This window comes from Copadichromis virginalis, linkage group LG8 (assembly GCF_057382275.1).
Source record: "Copadichromis virginalis isolate Kocher_CV1m ecotype Utaka linkage group LG8, C_Virginalis_male_GT1.1, whole genome shotgun sequence".
Classification (NCBI taxonomy): domain Eukaryota; kingdom Metazoa; phylum Chordata; class Actinopteri; order Cichliformes; family Cichlidae; genus Copadichromis; species Copadichromis virginalis.
Genome location: NC_140625.1, coordinates 29976756 through 29997477, shown reverse-complemented (window position 1 = coordinate 29997477; position 20722 = coordinate 29976756). Strand labels below are relative to the sequence as shown.

Below are 20722 nucleotides of genomic sequence, written 5' to 3'. Positions count from 1 at the left end.
CTAGCAACCAGATTCGTGAAATTGCATAATGTGCAGTGCTGCCGCCTTCCTGATTTCTTACTTTTTTGCATATTTGTTACACTTAGATGTTTCAGATTATTAAGCAACTTTTAATACTAGACCTAGATAACAATTGTAAATACAAAATGCATTTTTTTTAAAATTATGATTTTATTTATTAAGGAAAAAAGCTATCCAAACCTGACCCTATGTGAAAAGGTAATTGGCTCCTTAACCTGATAACTGATTGTGCCACCACTGGCAGCAACGGTGCAGGGTTTTCCATCATGACCTGTTTAAGATCACACCAGAGCGTATGTGATTTAAGTCCAGACTTTATCTAGAATTTCGGGTTCCTTTTGGTCAGCAGTGGTTTTCTCCTTGGAGCTGTCCCATGAATGCCATTTTGCCCAGTCTCTTTCTTTTTCTTGAATCATTAACTGAGGGCAGTAATGAGTAGTAGTTAGGGTCTGGGGATCAGCAGTGAAAAAAAAAACTATTCTATTCTATTATAATCTATTTTATTTTATTCTTTAAACAATCAGGAAGATGGCAAATACTTTGACACAGCACTGTATAGTGAAACCTGCACACTTAAGTTGTCCTCTTGTCAATAACAGGTACCATAGTGAAAGAAAATTTGAAACCAATATTTAACAGTATAAATGGGTAACACATTTGCAAAAGCAAATCACTGCTTTGGTTAGGATTGTCTACACAGTACAGTTTTGTAGCCTGCATCAGTTGAACGTAGTATATATCATGATTTACTGTACACTTTTGAGGCTTTATTTAAATATTTTTTTGGCTAATTTACAATCACAGATGTTCCTGATGTGCATGTGTTTGGGAGAAAGCTGGAGTAGCTGAAGGAGACTCCAGGGACAGGAAGAACGTGTAAACTTCTGCTAGGATCTCAACAGGAATCTTGTTGCTGTGAGGCAACACTGCCAGTCCACCTCTGAGCCATCCCATTAACAACTGTTACTTGCTATCAAGATGATAAAGTACACAGGTCACCTACTCAACCCTGTGGTTCGAACCAGTACACTGAAATCAAAAGAATTCATTTGATTAATACAATTTGAATTCATGCATCCCATGTCCTGTTTGCAAAGAAAAACATACTGCTTAGTAATCGTTACTATGCAATAACCAGAAACTCCTGAAATTGTCTATGATGATGATACGGTGAATGCGTGGTTACATATTTTTTGCAGTTGGTTTGACTAAAGTTGAGACTGGAGTGAGATAAACTTGTTTGTGTATGTTTTTTCTTTCTTTTGTGGGTTTCTTTTCAGGAGGTGACACAAACATAGTCTGTTATATCGTATTGTCCAAAGCTTTATTCAGCATTTTTTCTGTTTCTTTTTTACTATGTGCACAATGATGCTTTGCTTGTCCCTTTGAGTAACATTGTTGGTTATCAACAAAATAAAATACAAAAGAAAAAGGAATACAGTATTGGAAAGTAACCAAGTAAATTTAATTAAGTATTATATTTAAGTTCACTTTTTATGTTTTCTTTTTTGGCCGTTTCCTTTAGGATCTTTAGGGTTTCCATGGTCGATCATCTACCTGTCGCACCAACTCTCTGCATGTCCTCCTTCACCACATCCATGAATCTTATTTGAGGTCTTCCTCTTTTCCTCCTGCCTGGCAGCTCCATCTTTAACATCCTTTCTTTACTATCCCTCCTCTGTGCATGCTCAAACCATCTCAGACTCACCTCTCTATTTTTGTCTCAGTCGGGTTTTTATGTGCTTGATGTTATGTATTTCCATGTTAAAATATTGCAGCTAACATTTAGTACAAACGTTTAGTTGCTAGTTTAGATTTAAAAGATATGAATGAACAAATTTAAATAGTACCATATTTTTTTATATGTGAAACTATCCAGCAGTATCTAAAATAATCCAGTGCATCACCAAATACAGTAGGAGTGTGGGCTTTAATGAGTCATCGTGACTTGGCAGTTTAATATGATTCTAATACTGACTATTTTTATACTTCCACCGTCATAATGCTGGTCATCTTCTATGATGACATAGCACGGGCGTAGGAACAGTCTGTTGTCTGGACTGTGTTGCAGGAGGGAAGAAAATAAAAGCGGGACTTGCTGTCATGTAGTTGGCCTTCTTGCTGCGGGATCGATGCTGCAGATAGATGCAGGAAAATCCTCGTGATTGATTAACACGGAGCAAAGTTTTGGAGCGTCACAAACACAAACCTGGAGAGGCATCCGCCGGAAGCGGCTCACCCAGGTGGGCGTCATTGAAGACGGACCGAGGTCAGAGTGACGCTGAAGCTGTCCGGGTCTGCTGCACAGGTAATTTATTCTGTCTGTGTGTGGATGCAGTTTGTTCTTTGGTAGCTGCTCATGTGCACTAGCGAACTGGTGTCAAGCCACCCTCCAATTCGAGACTTGCAGTCAAGCCAGCCTCCAGTTTGTTTTACGTTCCCTGTGTATTCAAAGTATTACGGGAATGGATGTGGAAACCGGATTTCAAAATAAAAGCCAACTTCGAGTGAATTAACAGATATGTTAAGAACATAATAACATATAATTTAGGCTTTTTTTTTTTTTTTTTTTACAAACTCTAATGTTAGATCTATATGACACAGCCTTGTACCCTAATTGTGCCCTGTCACTATCAAGGCCATCTTATTTTGGATTTCAAAGTAAAAGCCCTGTGAATCTTCATTTTTGAACTACTCTTTCAATGACTTAATAATGCTCTTAAAAGCAAAAGTCGTATTTCCAAATACTATTTGAACTTTATATCAACACTTTCCAACCACAGTCTTTTTACAGTGATACCATATCAATATCAAGTCAGTCTGATTTTGCCTTTCATAGTAATGGCCCTTTGAAATTGTCCATAATTGACTTAATCTTCTAACGATTCAAAATGCTCTAAAATGAAAAATTCTTGTTTCCACAGGGTAATTCCACCTTAGATCAACAGTATACAGCCCCACAGTGATACCATATCAATATCAAGTCATTCTGATTATGCCTTCCAAAATAAAAGCCTTTTTAAATTGTCCATAATTGACCTAACTTTCAGTGATTTCAAAATGTTTTAAAATGGAAATTTCCTGTTTCCACAGGGTAATTCCACTCCAGATCAACAGTATACAACCTCACGATGTTACCATATCAATATCAAGACATTCTGATATTGCTTTAACAAATAAAAGCATTTTCAAACTGCCCATATCTGAGTTGCTCCTGGAACAATTTCAAAATGCTCTAAAATGGCACATTCCTGTTTCCACAGGGTAATTCCACTTTAGATCAACAGTATACAGCCCCACAGTGATACCATATCAATATCAAGTCATTCTGATTTTGCTCTCAAAAATAAAAGCCTTTTCAAATTGTCCATAATTGACCTAACTTTCAGTGATTTCAAAATGCTCTAAAAAGAAAAATTCCTGTTTCCACAGGGTAATTCCACCTTAGATCAACAGTATACAGCCCCACAGTGATACCATATCAATATCAAGTCATTCTGATTATGCCTTCCAAAATAAAAGCCTTTTTAAATTGCCAAGATACGACCTACTCTTTTAAAGATTTCAAAATGCTCTAAAAGTGAAAATTGCTGTTTCCACAGGATAATTTCACTTTAGGTCAACAGTATACAACCTCACGATGTTACCACATCAATATCAAGTCATTCTGATTTTGCTTTCAAAAATAAAAGCATTTTCAAAATGCCCATATCTGACTTGATCCTGGAACAATTTCAAAATGCTCTAAAATGGAAAATTCCTGTTTCCACAGGGTAATTCCACCTTAGATCAACAGTATACAGCCCCACAGTGATACCATATTAATATCAAGTCATTCTGATTATGCCTTCCAAAATAAAAGACTTTTCAAATTGCCAAGATACGACCTACTCTTTTAAAGATTTCAAAATGCTCTAAAAGTGAAAATTGCTGTTTCCACAGGATAATTTCACTTTAGGTCAACAGTATACAACCTCACGATGTTACCATATCAATTTCAAGTCATTCTGATTATGCCTTCCAAAATAATGGCCTGTTGAAAATGCCCATAATTTACCTAACTTTCAGTGATTTCAGAATGCTCTAAAAAGGAAGATTTCAGTTTCCACAGGGTAATTCCACTTTAGATCAACAGTATACAACCTCACGATGTTACCATGTCAATTTCAAGTCAGTCTGATTTTGCTTTTCAAAATAAAAGCTTTTTCAATTTGCCCATATATGACTTACTCTTGGAGCGAATTCAAAATGCTCTAAGATGGAAAATTGCTGTTTCCACAGCATAATTCCACTTTAGATCAATAGTATCCAACCCCACAGTGATACCATATCAATATCAAATCAGTCTGATGTTGCCTTCCAAAATAAAAGACTTTTCAAATTGCCGATATACGACCTACTCTTTTAAAGAATTCAGAACGCTCTAAAAATGAAACTTGCTCTTTCCACAGGATGAATCCATGTTAGATCAAAAGTGTACATCCACACCATGGTACTACTTCAATTTCAAGTCATTCTGATTTTGCCTTCCAAAATAATGGCCTGTTGAAAATGCCAATAACTTACCTAACTTTCAGTGATTTCGGAATGCTCTAAAAAGGAAATTTTCTGTTTCCACAGAATAATTTCACTTTAAATCAACAGTATACAACCCCACAGAGATACGATGTTAAGATCAAGTCACTCTGATTTTGCCTTCCAAAATAAAAGTATTTTCAAATTGCCCGTAGACGACCTACTCGTTTAACGATTTCAAAATGCTCTTAAATTGAAAGATGCTGTTTCCACAGGATAATTCCACTTTAGATCAACAGTATCCAACCCGACAGTAAAACCATGTAAATTTCATGTTGGTCTGATTTCGCCTTTCAAATTAATGGCCCGTCGAATTTGTCCATATGTGATATACTCTTTCAATTATTTCAGAATGTTTTAAAAATGAAAATTGCTGTTTCAACACATATTGGGTTTTCATTTTGAAAAGCAAAATCAGACTCAATTGATTATGACAGAATTGAATCATAAAGATGATGTAAAAGGAAGCTGAAATTGCCACTAGGTTGTAATTGATAGTACGTTTATATTTTAAGTCTGTGGAAAGATGTCATTCTAAATAAAGAAATTACAAAACAGCTTGCAAACCAACCATGACATCTTTCCACAGACTTAAAATATAAACGTACTATCAATTACAACCTAGTGGCAATTTCAGCTTCCTTTTACATCATCTTTATGATTCAATTCTGTCATAATCAATTGAGTCTGATTTTGCTTTTCAAAATGAAAACCCAATATGTGTTGAAACAGCAATTTTCATTTTTAAAACATTCTGAAATAATTGAAAGAGTATATCACATATGGACAAATTCGACGGGCCATTAATTTGAAAGGCGAAATCAGACCAACATGAAATTTACATGGTTTTACTGTCGGGTTGGATACTGTTGATCTAAAGTGGAATTATCCTGTGGAAACAGCATCTTTCAATTTAAGAGCATTTTGAAATCGTTAAACGAGTAGGTCGTCTACGGGCAATTTGAAAAGTCTTTTATTTTGGAAGGCATAATCAGAATGACTTGATATTGATATGGTAACATCGTGAGGTTGTATACTGTTGACCTAAAGTGAAATTATCCTGTGGAAACAGCAAAATTCTTTTTAAGAACATTTTGAAATCGTTAAAAAAGTAGGTCGTATATATGCTCAATTTGAAAGGGCATTTATTTTGGAAGGCATAATCAGAATGACTTGATATTGATATGGTATCACTGTGGGGCTGTATACTGTTGATCTAAGGTGGAATTACCCTGTGGAAACAGGAATTTTCCATTTTAGAGCATTTTGAAATTGTTCCAGGATCAAGTCAGATATGGGCAGTTTGAAAATGCTTTTATTTTTGAAAGCAAAATCAGAATGACTTGATATTGATATGGTAACATCGTGAGGTTGTATACTGTTGACCTAAAGTGAAATTATCCTGTGGAAACAGCAATTTTCACTTTTAGAGCATTTTGAAATCTTTAAAAGAGTAGGTCGTATCTTGGCAATTTGAAAAGTCTTTTATTTTGGAAGGCATAATCAGAATGACTTGATATTAATATGGTATCACTGTGGGGCTGTATACTGTTGATCTAAAGTGGAATTACCCTGTGGAAACAGGAAATTTCCATTTTAGAGCATTTTGAAATCACTGAAAGTTAGGTCAATTATGGACAATTTAAAAAGTCTTTTATTTTGGAAGGCATAATCAGAATGACTTGATATTGATATGGTATCACTGTGGGGCTGTATACTGTTGATCTAAGGTGGAATTACCCTGTGGAAACAGGAATTTTCCATTTTAGAGCATTTTGAAATTGTTCCAGGATCAAGTCAGATATGGGCAGTTTGAAAATGCTTTTATTTTTGAAAGCAAAATCAGAATGACTTGATATTGATATGGTAACATCGTGAGGTTGTATACTGTTGAACTAAAGTGAAATTATCCTGCGGAAACAGCAAAATTCTGTTTAAGAACATTTTGAAATCGTCAAAAAAGTAGGCCGTATATGCTCAATTTGAAAGGGCATTTATTTTGGAAGGCATAATCAGAATGACTTGATATTGATATGGTATCACTGTGGGGCTGTATACTGTTGATCTAAGGTGGAATTACCCTGTGGAAACAGGAAATTTCCATTTTAGAGCATTTTGAAATCACTGAAAGTTAGGTCAATTGTGGACAATTTGAAAAGGCTTTTACTTTGGAAGGCAAAATCAGAATGACTTGACATTGATATGGTATCACTGTGGGGCTGTATACCGTTGATCTAAAGTGGAATTACCCTGTGGAAACAGGAAATTTCCATTTTAGAGCATTTTGAAATCACTGAAAGTTAGGTCAATTATGGACAATTTAAAAAGGCTTTTATTTTGGAAGGCATAATCAGAATGACTTGATATTGATATGGTATCACTGTGGGGCTGTATACTGTTGATCTAAGGTGGAATTACCCTGTGGAAACAGGAATTTTCCTTTTTAGAGCATTTTGAAATCACTGAAAGTTAGGTCAATTATGGACAATTTGAAAAGGCTTTTATTTTTGAGAGCAAAATCAGAATGACTTGATATTGATATGGTATCACTGTGGGGCTGTATACTGTTGATCTAAAGTGGAATTACCCTGTGGAAACAGGAATGTGCCATTTTAGAGCATTTTGAAATTGTTCCAGGAGCAACTCAGATATGGGCAGTTTGAAAATGCTTTTATTTTTTAAAGCAATATCAGAATGTTTTGATATTTATATGGTAACATCGTGAGGTTGTATACTGTTGATCTGGAGTGGAATTACCCTGTGGAAACAGGAAATTTCCATTTTAAAACATTTTGAAATCACTGAAAGTTAGGTCAATTATGGACAATTTAAAAAGGCTTTTATTTTGGAAGGCATAATCAGAATGACTTGATATTGATATGGTATCACTGTGGGGCTGTATACTGTTGATCTAAGGTGGAATTACCCTGTGGAAACAGCAATTTTCACTTTTAGAGCATTTTGAATCGTTAGAAGATTAAGTCAATTATGGACAATTTCAAAGGGCCATTACTATGAAAGGCAAAATCAGACTGACTTGATATTGATATGGTATCACTGTAAAAAGACTGTGGTTGGAAAGTGTTGATATAAAGTTCAAATAGTATTTGGAAATACGACTTTTGCTTTTAAGAGCATTATTAAGTCATTGAAAGAGTAGTTCAAAAATGAAGATTCACAGGGCTTTTACTTTGAAATCCAAAATAAGATGGCCTTGATAGTGACAGGGCACAATTAGGGTACAAGGCTGTGTCATATAGATCTAACATTAGAGTTTGTAAAAAAAAAAAAAGCCTAGATTATATGTTATTATGTTCTTAACATATCTGTTAATTCACTCGAAGTTGGCTTTTATTTTGAAATCCGGTTTCCACATCCATTCCCGTAATACTTTGAATACACAGGGAACGTAAAACAAACTGGAGGCTGGCTTGACTGCAAGTCTCGAATTGGAGGCTGGCTTGACACAAGTACGAGCGAAAACCTGCAGCAGGCAGCACATGTGCTCAGAGACATAACGTAAGGAGGAGACGTGGCACTCGGGAAATCCTGAGGAGAAGTCTGTGGGCGTGGTCGATTAAGCCAAATAATAATAGTAATAATAATGTCCTACCAATTTTATTAATCGTTCCCTTCGACCTCAGTGAAAAACGTTATGCAGTCCGGGTGTGAAAGAGAAGTCAGATATTAGTGTGAGGGCGGAAGTGGCTCTGCTGAGGTGAAGCTGCAGAAAGAAGCAGCCCAACATGTCTGCAATATGTTGTTTAATGCATGCATTATCACCTCGTTACCAGTTTTATAAATAATAAATAGAAACATACATAAAGTGAAATTTATTACCCTGTAATGTCCTGCTGAAGAGATGATCCAGTTTTCCGCCTTCACTGAGATTTTCTGTGAGTCCGTTCTGTGCTGTTGCATTTTGGCGACATCTTATATTTAATACTGAGGTTAAGTGTCACAGCTAATCAAATAGTGCTGAGTGGATGAAGGGTTTAATTCTGGCATGTTAAACCAATCGTATTGTTGTGTTTGATTGTACTGAGTACTCTGCATATTAGTTTAACCAGCTCTAACATACTGTAACTTTCACGTACTAAGACAGACTGGTGAATAGCTGCATTCACAGATATATGTTATGTAACAGTGCTTATTAATGTATAAAGTAAGGCATCTTTCTGTTATGGAGAAACTAAAGAAAGAACGAAACATGAATGCCGCTCTGTGTGCTCGCTGCTGAGAAATCGCTGACCTCTGAAAGTCGACATACCTGACACAGACCTTAGAAACTCAGGTTTGAGTGTTTCCTTATTGATAGAGTGGGTGAGTTGACTCTGACTGATTCCAACATGCTGGCAATCTGCCTGCTTTCATGAATTTCATGACAGTTAATTGAAACCTTTCAACAATCTTTGTGAGAGTCATCGCAGTCAGCAAGAATCAGAGCTGGACAGGTTTGGCTTCCAGCAGGCGACGGTAAATACTTACAGTCATTCTCAGATGGCAAAAATGTGTGCAGTGGCAAAAAAAAACAACCCTTTTTTAAAATAATTTTGAGATACAGATATTTGTGTAATTAATTGTGTAATTACAGTTTCAAATCGTTATAGCTGCAATTTATGCACTGAGGACCTGTTTGAATACACAGTGTGCATGTGTGTTTCAGTGTTTCCTGCAGATGTTGCAGTCTGAGGAAGAAGTTCCCTGGAGCATGAGTCTGGACCTCGGCAATATTAAGGAGGAACAGGAGGATCTGCTCAATGACTCGGACGAAGCTGACTACATCAGGTTCTCAGTCACTGATGTTGCTGTGAAGAGTGAAGATGATGAAGACGGACCCCAGTTCTCACAGAGTAATCAGAGCCCAGCTGAAGAGAAAAACGAGGGAGAGCCTCCAGGCTTGTCTTCTTCTTCTGCTGCTGCTGCTTCACAGCTTGCAGGTATCAGGAATTTGGCTCATTTGATCTTGCAAACATTATTTTTGCAGTAAAAAAAATTAAAATAAAATTCCGCTCCCACGTCTGTTGGAGGTCTTTATCCTTCAAGCTCGGGTTCTCTACCAGAGGCCTGGGAGCTTGAGGGTCCTGCGCATAATCTTTGCTGCTGGAGATCTCGGATGTTGTTCCTGGGATTTAAAAAAGAGTCAGTAAGATTTAAAAATTCCTTTGCCATTTGCTTGTCAGGGCAGCACACGCGAATATTGAAGTCCCCAACAATAAGGACATGATCATATTTTGGCATAATTTCAGCCAACAGATCAGAAAAGTCATTTAAGAAGTCCTTATTGTATTTGAGGGGTCTGTAAACCACAGCACAGAGCACTGTGTGAGAGCGCCCTAGCTCAAACACACTCAGTTCAAAGCTACTAGGTGATGTTGAAAAGGACAGTGGTTTACATTTATACTGCTTCTTAAAAACAACCGCTAAACGCTGTTCCTGTGCTGCCATCATTAGTGTCTCTGTGCTGTCTTTCAGTCCAACTTTGCCCAGCCACTGGTAGAATTTCTGGATGTTAGCCACTTCCTCTATCTGCTGGTGGTACATACCGTGTAGGGACCTGTCCTTCCGTGATGGTGCCTCCTCTTCCTCCTCTTTCTTGGGTTTTTGCTGTTTGAGGTGTTGTGGCCATCTTCTCGCCACCTTATGTACTTGTCTCATCCTGGACTTGTCTCATCCTGGACTGTGGTACTGACACTGACCAGTCCCCGGCCTCCTTTCTTCCGCTTAGCGTACTGTCTCTAGGTATTGTACTTGGGGTGAAACCCTCCATGCATGCACAGTCTCATGTCTTTTGAGATCACCTAGTTGTGAAAATCTTTTATGACACACCCTACAACCAAAAGCTTTCTCATATTGATGTAAATATCTTCATGATTAACTCTTTGAACAGTAGTTCTGATAAGACTTGTATTAGCTCTTTATATGTTTTCAATCATTTCATTTGATCTGTCTCCTGGTCAAATCCCACCCATACATGAATATGAAAAGATATCTGTTCTGAGCTTAATAGTCCTTTTTTTCAATTGTATTTATTTTTTGTTACTCAATTGAAAGGCTAATATTTGAAGTCTGCGGATATCTTCAGATCAAATGTTATAATCTAAATATCTTACACATTTTATGGAAATGTATAACTTGATCTACATAGTCTTTCATTTTTTTAAAGCCCTTGTCAGTGTTTTGATGACGCAATAAAGGTGAGATGAACATAATTACACAATTATTAATTTTACTCAGTTTCCAAGAAAAGTTGCAAAAAATATTTATATTGCTCTAAATATTAATAATCGGTCCAAGAAAATGTGTCAGTACACAGTCACAGCTGTGCTTGTGTCTTTATTGCTCCCTGCAGATGTCCAGCAGATCTTGGTGATTAAAGAAGAGGTTCCTTGGAGCTCATGCCATGATGACCTCCTCCACATTAAGGAGGAACAGGAGGAAATCCTACCTGGTTGTGAGGGAGAACAGCTTAATAGGCCAGAAGAGGATAACATCACCAGGTTCCCATTAACTGCTGTTTCCATAAAGAGTGAAGATGATGAAGAAAAACCCAAGTTCTTCCAGGCAGAGCCTCCAACCAGCAGCTCAGCTAAGCAGATAAAAACAGAAACTGATGCAGAAGACTGTGAAGCAGCAGAAACAGCCTGGAACGCAGATCTGAACACTCATATACACTCGAGGGCTGATGGAAAGGCTTCAGACTCTTATGAAACTGAAGTCAGTATTGATGATGACGATGATGAAGACGACGATGATGACTGGCAGGAACATTGGTCGGATTCTGAACTTGAAACAGAAGACAGTGACAGTGGCTGGAAGGAGAGCGGTACTGATGAGTCAGGAGTAAAAAGTGATATGAGAAGGGAGTCAGCAGAAGGGTCTACCAGCTGTTTGGTTAGTAAGAAATGGGTGAAGCAAAATGCAGAGTCACACATGACAGTCCTCACAGGAGAGAAACCGTTTGGCTGCAATGTTTGTAAAAAAAAATTTAGAGATCTCTACAACTTTAATAGACACATGAGAGGCCACACAGGAGAGAAACCGTTTAGCTGTGATGTTTGTGAAAAAAAATTTAGAGATCAGTATTATCTTAAGACACACATGAGAATCCACACTGGAGAGAAGCTTTTCACGTGCAGTGTTTGTGACAAAAGATTCACACAGAGTTTAAATTTCAAGACGCATATGAGAATTCACACGGGAGAGAAACCATTTAGTTGTGAGTCTTGTGGGAAACGGTTTAACCAAGAGGGAAATCTGAAGATGCACAAAAGACTCCACACAGGAGAGAAACCATTTGGTTGTGATTTTTGTGGCAAAAGATTTCACCAAGAGGGAAATCTGAAGATGCACAAAGCACTCCACACGGGGGAGAAACCGTTTGGTTGTGGAGTGTGTCATAAAAGATTTTCACAACTAGGTGATCTCAAAAGACATGAGACTGTGCATTCAGTGGACAAACCATTTAACTGTAGTATTTGTGATATAAATTTTACCCAGAAAAAGTATTTCGAGAGACACATGAATGTCCATTCAGGGGAGAGACCTTTTGGTTGTGATGTTTGTGGTAAAAGATTTAACACTAGGCGAAATCTTGAGATGCACACCAGAGTCCATACAGGAGAGAAACCGTTTGGTTGCGATGTTTGTAGTAAAAGATTTTCACAGATGGGAATTTTAAGGAGGCACATGAAAGTTCACATGGCAGAGAGACCATTTGGTTGTGACATTTGCAATAGAAGATTTAACAATAAGAGGAATTATGAGACACACATGAAAGTCCACACAGGAGACAAACCATTTGTTTGTGAAGTTTGTGGCAATCAGTTTGCACAGCTAGGAATACTGAAGAGACACATGCTAATTCACGCAGGAAAGAAACCATTTGGTTGTGACGTTTGTAAGAAAAGATATTTACGAGTAGAGGATCTAACAAGACACCAGAGTATCCACACATAAGAACATTCAGTTGTTCTTAATATGGTGAAAGATTAAAATGTAAAAAACATTTCAAGACATACCTGAGGGAAATCGTTTTGTTGTGATCATGTTAAATACCACCCTCTGGTTGTGATGAAAGATTAATGAAAATTTGTTGGGGGGTTTTTTAATTGGAAATTTTTACTATGACCAAATCTGTGTTTACTGTATGACAGTTACATATGTTAAATATGCAACATTGTTCAAAGCAAAGCTATAGTGGGAACTGATCTGGAAATACATATAGTATTTATTTTCAGTGTTAACTTTAGAGACTTAATGACCAGAGCCTTTATTAAATCATACTAGAAACCTCTAGCTATAGGTTAACATGAATACACTAAGAGTGTACTCACACTGGGTGATCAGCTAACTTCAATGTGCTCGAGCTGAGATGTTCAGAACAACTGAAATGTGCTTGGACCTGTAGCAAAGCACAGTGTGAGCTCACCGTAAGGCTGTTAGTTCTCAGCATTAATAATGGCAAAGAAGCTCTATTAACATTAAATTTAATGTCGAATCAGTGACTAACATAACAATGTCAAATTGGCCTCGCCTGATTTCACCATGTCCAGATGTCCAGATAAATGTTCGCTTTGTTGGAAACTTTCTGCCTGGTTTGCTTAGAAAAAATAGCAAATATGACTTTGATTTATGCAGCTGTCACTTTAAAAGCAACAGGACATGTTTGGAAACACCGTTCATGAAAATAAAAGCTCTGTATGGGGGTTGAGGAGCAGAGCAGAGCACAATGAAGAGCTTTTTTTCAGTTGTGATTTTAAGCATACGACTTTAAACAAAATGTGATGCAAAGTGACTGCTGACTGTCTAAGAAATGTAGAAAAGTGATATAAAATATGAAATACAGAAAGTTAATTGCATGCAGTTGAAGGCAAACATTTGCATTCATAAAATTTACTCTGATATTAATCAAGTCACAGCTATATAAACACATCTAATTAATATAAGACACAAACACTCCTGTAGCAGAAGAACACAAGATGATCACTGATGTATAATGTTTACACATATAAATTGCTGATATGTGATAGTCTTCTTTGTTCTATGTGTAGCAGTCATCTGACTTGTGTATGCACACAGGAGCTGTGAAACATGCTCTCCCTGTGTGCGCTTCTAGGGAGAAGGAGGAGATTCTTCTGTGGTTTGCTTGAGTAAATCGCTAAAGTTTTGTTTGATGATGAATTGCAGACATTGTGCTTTAAACGCTGAGGGTTTCTCTTACTTTGGCCTTTGTTATCAGGCCTTCACAGACCTTGTTCGGTTTCTATCTGATCCCGTTTCAAAGGTTCATTAAATAATACAAAAAATACTTTGGAGACTCAAAGTCTTTTATTTGGTTTCAGCTTTCCACCTCAACATTTATTATTTCTCCACACTGAAAACACAGAGAAGTCAATCAGAGACCAGGTTAGAAAATGTAAGTGAACCACTGCAGCAGTGACTTCTAGAAAAGCCTCTTGTAGACAGACGTTCCAGATTTTCAGAGAAACATAGAAGATCATTTGAAAAAGCTGCAAACCAGCAATTTCAAAAGCAGTCTGGATTTTAATTTAAAATTTTTGGAGTGTCTAAAAGGAACACCTCATGCCTTTTAGAGAAAAACATTTACCACTCTGCTGTTCATAAAATCTGCATGATTAGAATAGGTTTTACTTTGTTACATATCTATTTAGTTTTTTTTAAATCTCATTTTTCTTTTGCTTTTTTTGCTTAAGTTTGACTTGTTTGTTTCTTGCTGAAATCTGATGACAGTATGAGAACTTCAGGTCATAGAGGTAGATAGACAAATGTAGGATGGCAGTGCTGTTGGATTTTTACAGTAAAAGAGAGGCAGCAGAATCTATGACACTGTTCTTTGTCCGTTTCCTTTCCTTGGATGAAACCAACTACATAAATAAATAAATAAAATATTATATTATATTACCTGTGTATAGTACTCGTTCATGGTGCTGCTTTTTTTTTTTATTATTTGGACTTTTGAAAGCCACTTCAGTGTCAATACCATTTTCATCAAAGATGCACTCAGGTCTGGGGACTTCAATTCTGTTTGTTTTACACAGCACCAAATCACAAGAACAGTCACCTCAAGGCGCTTTATATTGTAACGTAGACCCTACAATAAGAAAAGCCAACATTCATATGACCCCTATGAGAAAGCAGTTTGTCGACAGTGGGAAGGAAAAACTCCCTTTTAACAGGAAGAAACCTCCGGCAGAACCAGGCTCAGGGAGGGGGCATCTGATGCTACCAGTTGGGATGAGAGAAGGAAAACAGGATAAAGACATACTGTGGAAGAGAGACAGAGATTAATAACAAGTGTGATTTAATGCAGAGAGGTCTATTAACACATAGTGAGTGAGAAAGATGACTGTAGAAGAAATATTGCAGCATAACTAAGGTAGGATTCAGGGTCAAGCAAGGCAAAAAGGAAAGTTTGAATCCTAATCTTAAAAGTAGAGATAGGGTCCGTCTCCTGAATCCAAACTGGAAGCTGGTTCCACAGAAGAGGGGCCTGAAAACTGAAGGCTCTGCCTCCCATTCTACTTTTAAATACTCTAGGAACAACAAGTAGGCCTGCAGAGCGAGAGCGAAGTGCTCTAGTGGGGTGATATGGTACTACAAGGTCATTAAGATAAGATGGGGCCTGATTATTTAAGACCTTGTATGTGAGGAGCAGGATTTTGAATTCAATTCTGGATTTAACAGGGAGCCAATAATGGGGAGGCAATATAGGAGAAATATGCTCTCTCTTTCTCGTCCCTGTCAGGACTCTGGCTGCAGCATTTTGGATTTACTGAAGGCTTTTAAGGGAGTTTTTAGGACTTCCTGATAATAATGATTTACAGCAGTCCAGCCTAGAAATTATAAATGCATGAGCTAGTTATTCACTCTAATACAGGATATTTCTAATTTTAGAGACATTGCGCAAATGGAAGAGCCCAGGCTCTTCCAGCAGCCACCAGGCCCAGGCTCTTCCAGCAGCCACCAGGCCCAGGCTCTTCCAGCAGCCACCAGGCCCAGGATCCTGCAGCAGCCACTAGGCCCAGGATCCTGCAGCAGCCACCAGGCCCAGGCTCTTCCAGCAGCCACCAGGCCCAGGATCCTCCAGCAGCCACCAGGCCCAGGCTCTTCCAGCAGCCACCAGGCCCAGGCTCTTCCAGCAGCCACCAGGCCCAGGATCCTCCAGCAGCCACCAGGCCCAGGATCCTCCAGCAGCCACTAGGCCCAGGATCCTCTAGCAAGGCACCAGCAAGTAAATCAACAGTGACTTCAACGGGCCATCACAAGGAAATACCAATCTCATCATTTTCAAAATGCCACCTAAAAAAGCAAACCCAGGAGTTGAAGGCAATTAACCAGTGAGGTTAATTGCCAGGACAGGCCGGGTTTCGGCAATCCTCAAGGGTGCTTCGCAACCAGTGGGCCTTAACGCTGTTAAGATGCCGCCTAAGAGGAGCAACGTTAATGAGGAGGAACTGGAGGACATAAAGAAATCCCTAAACTTTATGTCTGAAGAAATAACAACAATTTCCAAACAACAAAAACTGATACTCAATTTAATGGATGATATTAAAGAACTAAGAAGGCAGAGCGAGGAAAAGGACAAGAAGATTGCTATGCTGGAAGGACGGGTGTCAGATCTGGAACAATATTCAAGAGTAAATGATGTGATAGTGACAGGACTGGAAACCAAGCATCAGACATACGCACGGGTAGCAGCATCAGAGAGAGGGGAGCCACCCGAGCAAGAGCTACGCTCTTTGGAAGAGCAGGTAATAGCCTTCTTTAAAAGCAAAGGTATAGAAATGGACAGTAAAAATATTGAGGGATGCCATCCTCTTCCGAGAAAAAATCAAATACCTGCCATTATCATTCGTTTTGTTAATAGAAAACAGAAAAAAGAACTGCTCAAGCAAGGAAGAAAGCTAAAAGGTACAAATGTTTATTTAAATGAACACCTAATCAAGAAAAATGCAGACATTGCAAGACAAGCAAGAATATTAAGAAAACAGAAGAAAATACAGTCAACTTGGACGTCAGACTGTAAAATATTCATTAAGTTAAATGGAACACCAGAGCAGGCTAAGGTTCTAGTCATCAAAGAGATGACTGAACTAGAAAAATATAACCGATAAATGCAAAGCAGTGCTAAATATGATGGGACTGTCCAAGTGCTCAACCAACGCAGATGTCTGACAATTTTCAACTAACAACTCATATAGATATTGAAAATAAGACATTGATGTATGACAGCAACATAGATCCTGATTGTAATTTCTTTAACAATAAGACAAATGAATGCAATTATTATACAAATGAGCAACTTAAAAAGGAATTCAAGGTAGAACAGGGTATAACAATGGTTCACTTTAATAGTCGAAGCTTATATGCAAACTTTCAATCCATCAAAGACTACATAACACAGTTTGAACAGCCATTCAATGTGATAGCCATATCGGAGACCTGGATAACTCCTGGAAAAGAAGAAGACTTTAAAATAAATGGATATGAATTCCTTCATGTAGACAGGATCAACAAGAAAGGAGGTGGGGTGGCACTTTACATTGATAAAAACCTAAAGTACAAAAGAATGGGAAGAATGACGACTGTTATTGATGGAGTGATGGAATGTTTATCAGTGGAAATAAGTATAGAAAAAAGGAAAAACCTAATTGTCAGTTGTATATATAGAACACCAGGATCTAAGATTGAGATATTTAAGGATAATATGGAGGACTTATTTACAAATATAAATCAGAAAAGAATGTTTATTTGTGGGGACTTTAATATTGACTTATTGAATCCAAATCATAATAAGAGTACAGAAGAATTTATTGATTCCATGTACAGCATCGGTTTATTTCCACTGATAACAAGACCGACCAGAATAACATCTCATTGTGCAACTCTATTAGATAATATATTTACAAATATAATAGAAGGAAAGATAAAAAGTGGGCTGTTAATCAATGATATAAGTGACCATTTACCAGTCTTTGCATCTTATAAATGCCATTATAAAGTGAACAACGATGGACATAAGATTATTTACAAAAGAATAAGAACAGAGAAGACCTTAAATTGTCTTAGAAATGAACTTTTAAAGCAAGATTGGAATATTGTGTATGAACAAACAGAAGTTAATAAAGCTTACGAAGGATTTTTAAGAACATTTAACACATTACTTGATAAAAACTGCCCAGTAATTGAAATCAATAGGAAACACAACTATGCAGGAAGACCATGGATGACAAAAGGACTACAAAATGCCAGCAAAAAAAAGAATACCTTATATCGAGAATTCATAAAAAAGAGAACAATAGAAACTGAAATGAAGTATAAAACTTACAAAAATAAATTAACTAATATAATGAGATCCTGTAAAAGAGAGTATTACATTAAAAGGTTAGAACACAATAAAGATAACACAAGAGATATATGGAATGTATTAAACAGAATAATCAAAAATGAATCAAGGAATAATGATTACCCTGGGTACTTTATAGAAGGGACAAGAAGTATTAATAACATGGAAGAGATAGTAAATGGCTTTAATGAATTCTTCGTAAACATAGGGCCAAAACTGGCAGAAGAAATAAAGGTTGATGGAATAGAAAGGGACACTGGTGAAAATATTGAAAGGAATAGTAGCTCAATGTTTTTAAGAGCAGTGGAAGAGAAAGAGATTTATGACATAGTTAGAGGACTTAAGAACAAAACCAGTACAGACTGGAATGATATTGATATGGTAACGGTAAAGACAGTTATTGATGGTATCGTAAAACCATTAAAATATATATTCAACTTGTCGTTTCAAAAAGGAGTTTTTCCACAAAAAATGAAAGTTGCTAAAGTTATTCCCATTTACAAAACCGGTGAAAGACATCATTTTACAAACTATAGACCAGTGTCAATACTCTCCCAGTTCTCTAAGATACTGGAAAAACTCTTCATAAAAAGATTTGATAGTTTTGTGGAAAAATATGAATTAATGACAGATAGTCAGTATGGGTTCAGAAGCAACAGATCAACAGCTTTGGCACTGATAAATTTAATGGAAAAGATAACGGAATGTATGGATAATAAGAGGTATGCGCTCGGAGTTTTCTTAGATCTAAAGAAGGCGTTTGATACTGTTAATCATGAAATTCTATTAAAAAAACTGGAAAAGTACGGGTTTAGGGGAGTGGTTTTGGAATGGTTAAAAAGCTATGTAGGGAATAGGCAACAATATGTACAAATAAATGAATATAAATCTAATTTGATGGATATAGCTTGTGGAGTACCTCAAGGTTCAGTACTGGGTCCAAAAATGTTTATTATGTACTTAAATGATATCTGCAGAGTATCGGAGATTTTAAAGTTTGTAATATTTGCAGATGACACAAATATACTGTGTTCAGGTGTGGAGTTGCCACAGGTTTTGGGGATGATCACACAGAAATTAACGATATTAAAGAAGTGGTTTGATATAAATAAATTATCATTGAATCTCGATAAAACCAAATTTATGTTGTTTGGAAACCAAAAGAAAAACATCGAAGTAGAAATATGTGTTGACAATGTATATTTAGAAAGAGTAAATGAAATAAAATTTCTTGGGGTGATCATTGACCACAAGCTCTGTTGGAAGCCACACATTACTTATGTTCGGGGGAAATTGGCACGGGGCATTGCCGTCCTGGGGAAAGCAAAGCATATGTTGGATCAGAAAGCACTGCACATTTTATACTGTGCTTTACTACTGCCATATATGAGCTACTGTGTAGAGGTCTGGGGAAACACATACAAAAGTAACACACAAACAATAACTATAATACAGAAAAGGGCCATTAGATTAATAAATAATGTAGGGTACAGGGACCATACAAATGCACTCTTTGTCAAAATGCAAGCTATTAAATTCCAAGACTTGGTGAAGCTTAAAACAGCGCAAATAATGTATAAAGTAAGAAATAAATTGCTCCCCAAAGAAATCTGTAAATTGTTCATAGAAAGAGAAGGTGGGTATAACTTAAGAGGGAAATGGAATTTAAAAATACAAAGTGCTAGAACAACTTTAAGAACTATGTCAATCTCAATTGCAGGAGTTAAATTATGGAACAGTCTAACAGAAGAAATAAAAGACAGTCAAAACATAAAACAGTTTAAAGTAAAATATAAAAACCTAATTTTAAATAAGTATAAGAATGAAGAAAACGGGGTTAACCCAGGACGGTAATGTTGCTGGTAATGGTGTTGCGGTTCTTTTTTGTTTTTTTGTTTTGTTTTGTTTTGTTGTTTTTCCATAACTTGTGTATCTGCAAATATACACATTCTGTATTTTTATATGAAAGAAACTATACTGTGGTGGGGCTTGCTAATTTCTTGGTTTTGATTTATGTATGTTATGTTTTGTTTTACTTCATATGTTTCATATGTTGTTTGTTTAATTTAAGACAAAAAAAAATTAAATGAATGAGAGGTAAAACTTGAGGGGGTAGGGACAAATAAGTAAATACTTCAGCCTACTCCTTTTCAAACAAATAATGGAATGATATTTTGTAATGATTGTGAAGGCACATGTTTGAAATGTTTGAAATAAAAATGAACTGAACTGAACTGAACTGAAAGAAAGCAGATTTTATTGTAAACATAAATGGGGGGCTAGCAAAAAAGCTTGGGAACCACTGATCTCTAAGTGTTTCGTTCACTAGCAAACTGACCGGCCACTTTGTTAGGTTCACCTGTTCTGCTGCTCATTAAAGCAAATATTTAATTAACCAGTCATAAAGCAGCAACTCACTGCATTTAGGCATGTAGACATGGTCAAAATGACCCGCTGCAGATGAACCTGAGCAACAGAATAAAGAAAAGCAGTTTAAGGGATCTTGAAGGTGATTGTTTGGCTTCTTAGTAACAGCTGGGAGTCAAATGTCACCTACCTGAGTGTTGTTACTGAGCATGTCCATCACCTCATGACCACAGGGTTCCTATCTTCTGATGGCTGCTCCCGACATGACATACACCATGTCACAAGGTTTGAAAAACTCTGACTGGTGAACATGATATTGAGCACTGCACTCAAAATTATAAAAATGTTTCCATCAAGTTTGCCCAACCCAGTACTAACAAGGTGTACCTA

The 20722-nt window shown here is 37.0% G+C and overlaps 1 protein-coding gene across 1 annotated transcript; it reads left to right on the top strand.

The window, feature by feature from the left end:
* Nucleotides 1-2040: 2040 nt before the first annotated feature.
* LOC146704027 (uncharacterized) lies at nucleotides 2041-14498 on the top strand. Its single transcript, XM_085467026.1, has 3 exons — nucleotides 2041-2329; nucleotides 9263-9536; nucleotides 10949-14498. The coding sequence occupies exons 2-3, from the start codon at nucleotides 9275-9277 to the stop codon at nucleotides 12553-12555; spliced, it is 1869 nt and encodes a 622-aa protein (XP_085323152.1). The 5' UTR covers nucleotides 2041-2329; nucleotides 9263-9274; the 3' UTR covers nucleotides 12556-14498.
* Nucleotides 14499-20722: the final 6224 nt, after the last annotated feature.

Excerpts from the sequence above, each read along its gene's own strand:
- LOC146704027 (XM_085467026.1), top strand. The coding sequence starts at position 9,275 with ATGTTGCAGTCTGAGGAAGAAGTTCCCTGGAGCATGAGTCTGGACCTC. Across the intron at positions 9,537-10,948 it reads TGCTGCTTCACAGCTTGCAG|ATGTCCAGCAGATCTTGGTG; the intron begins GTATCAGGAATT and ends TGCTCCCTGCAG.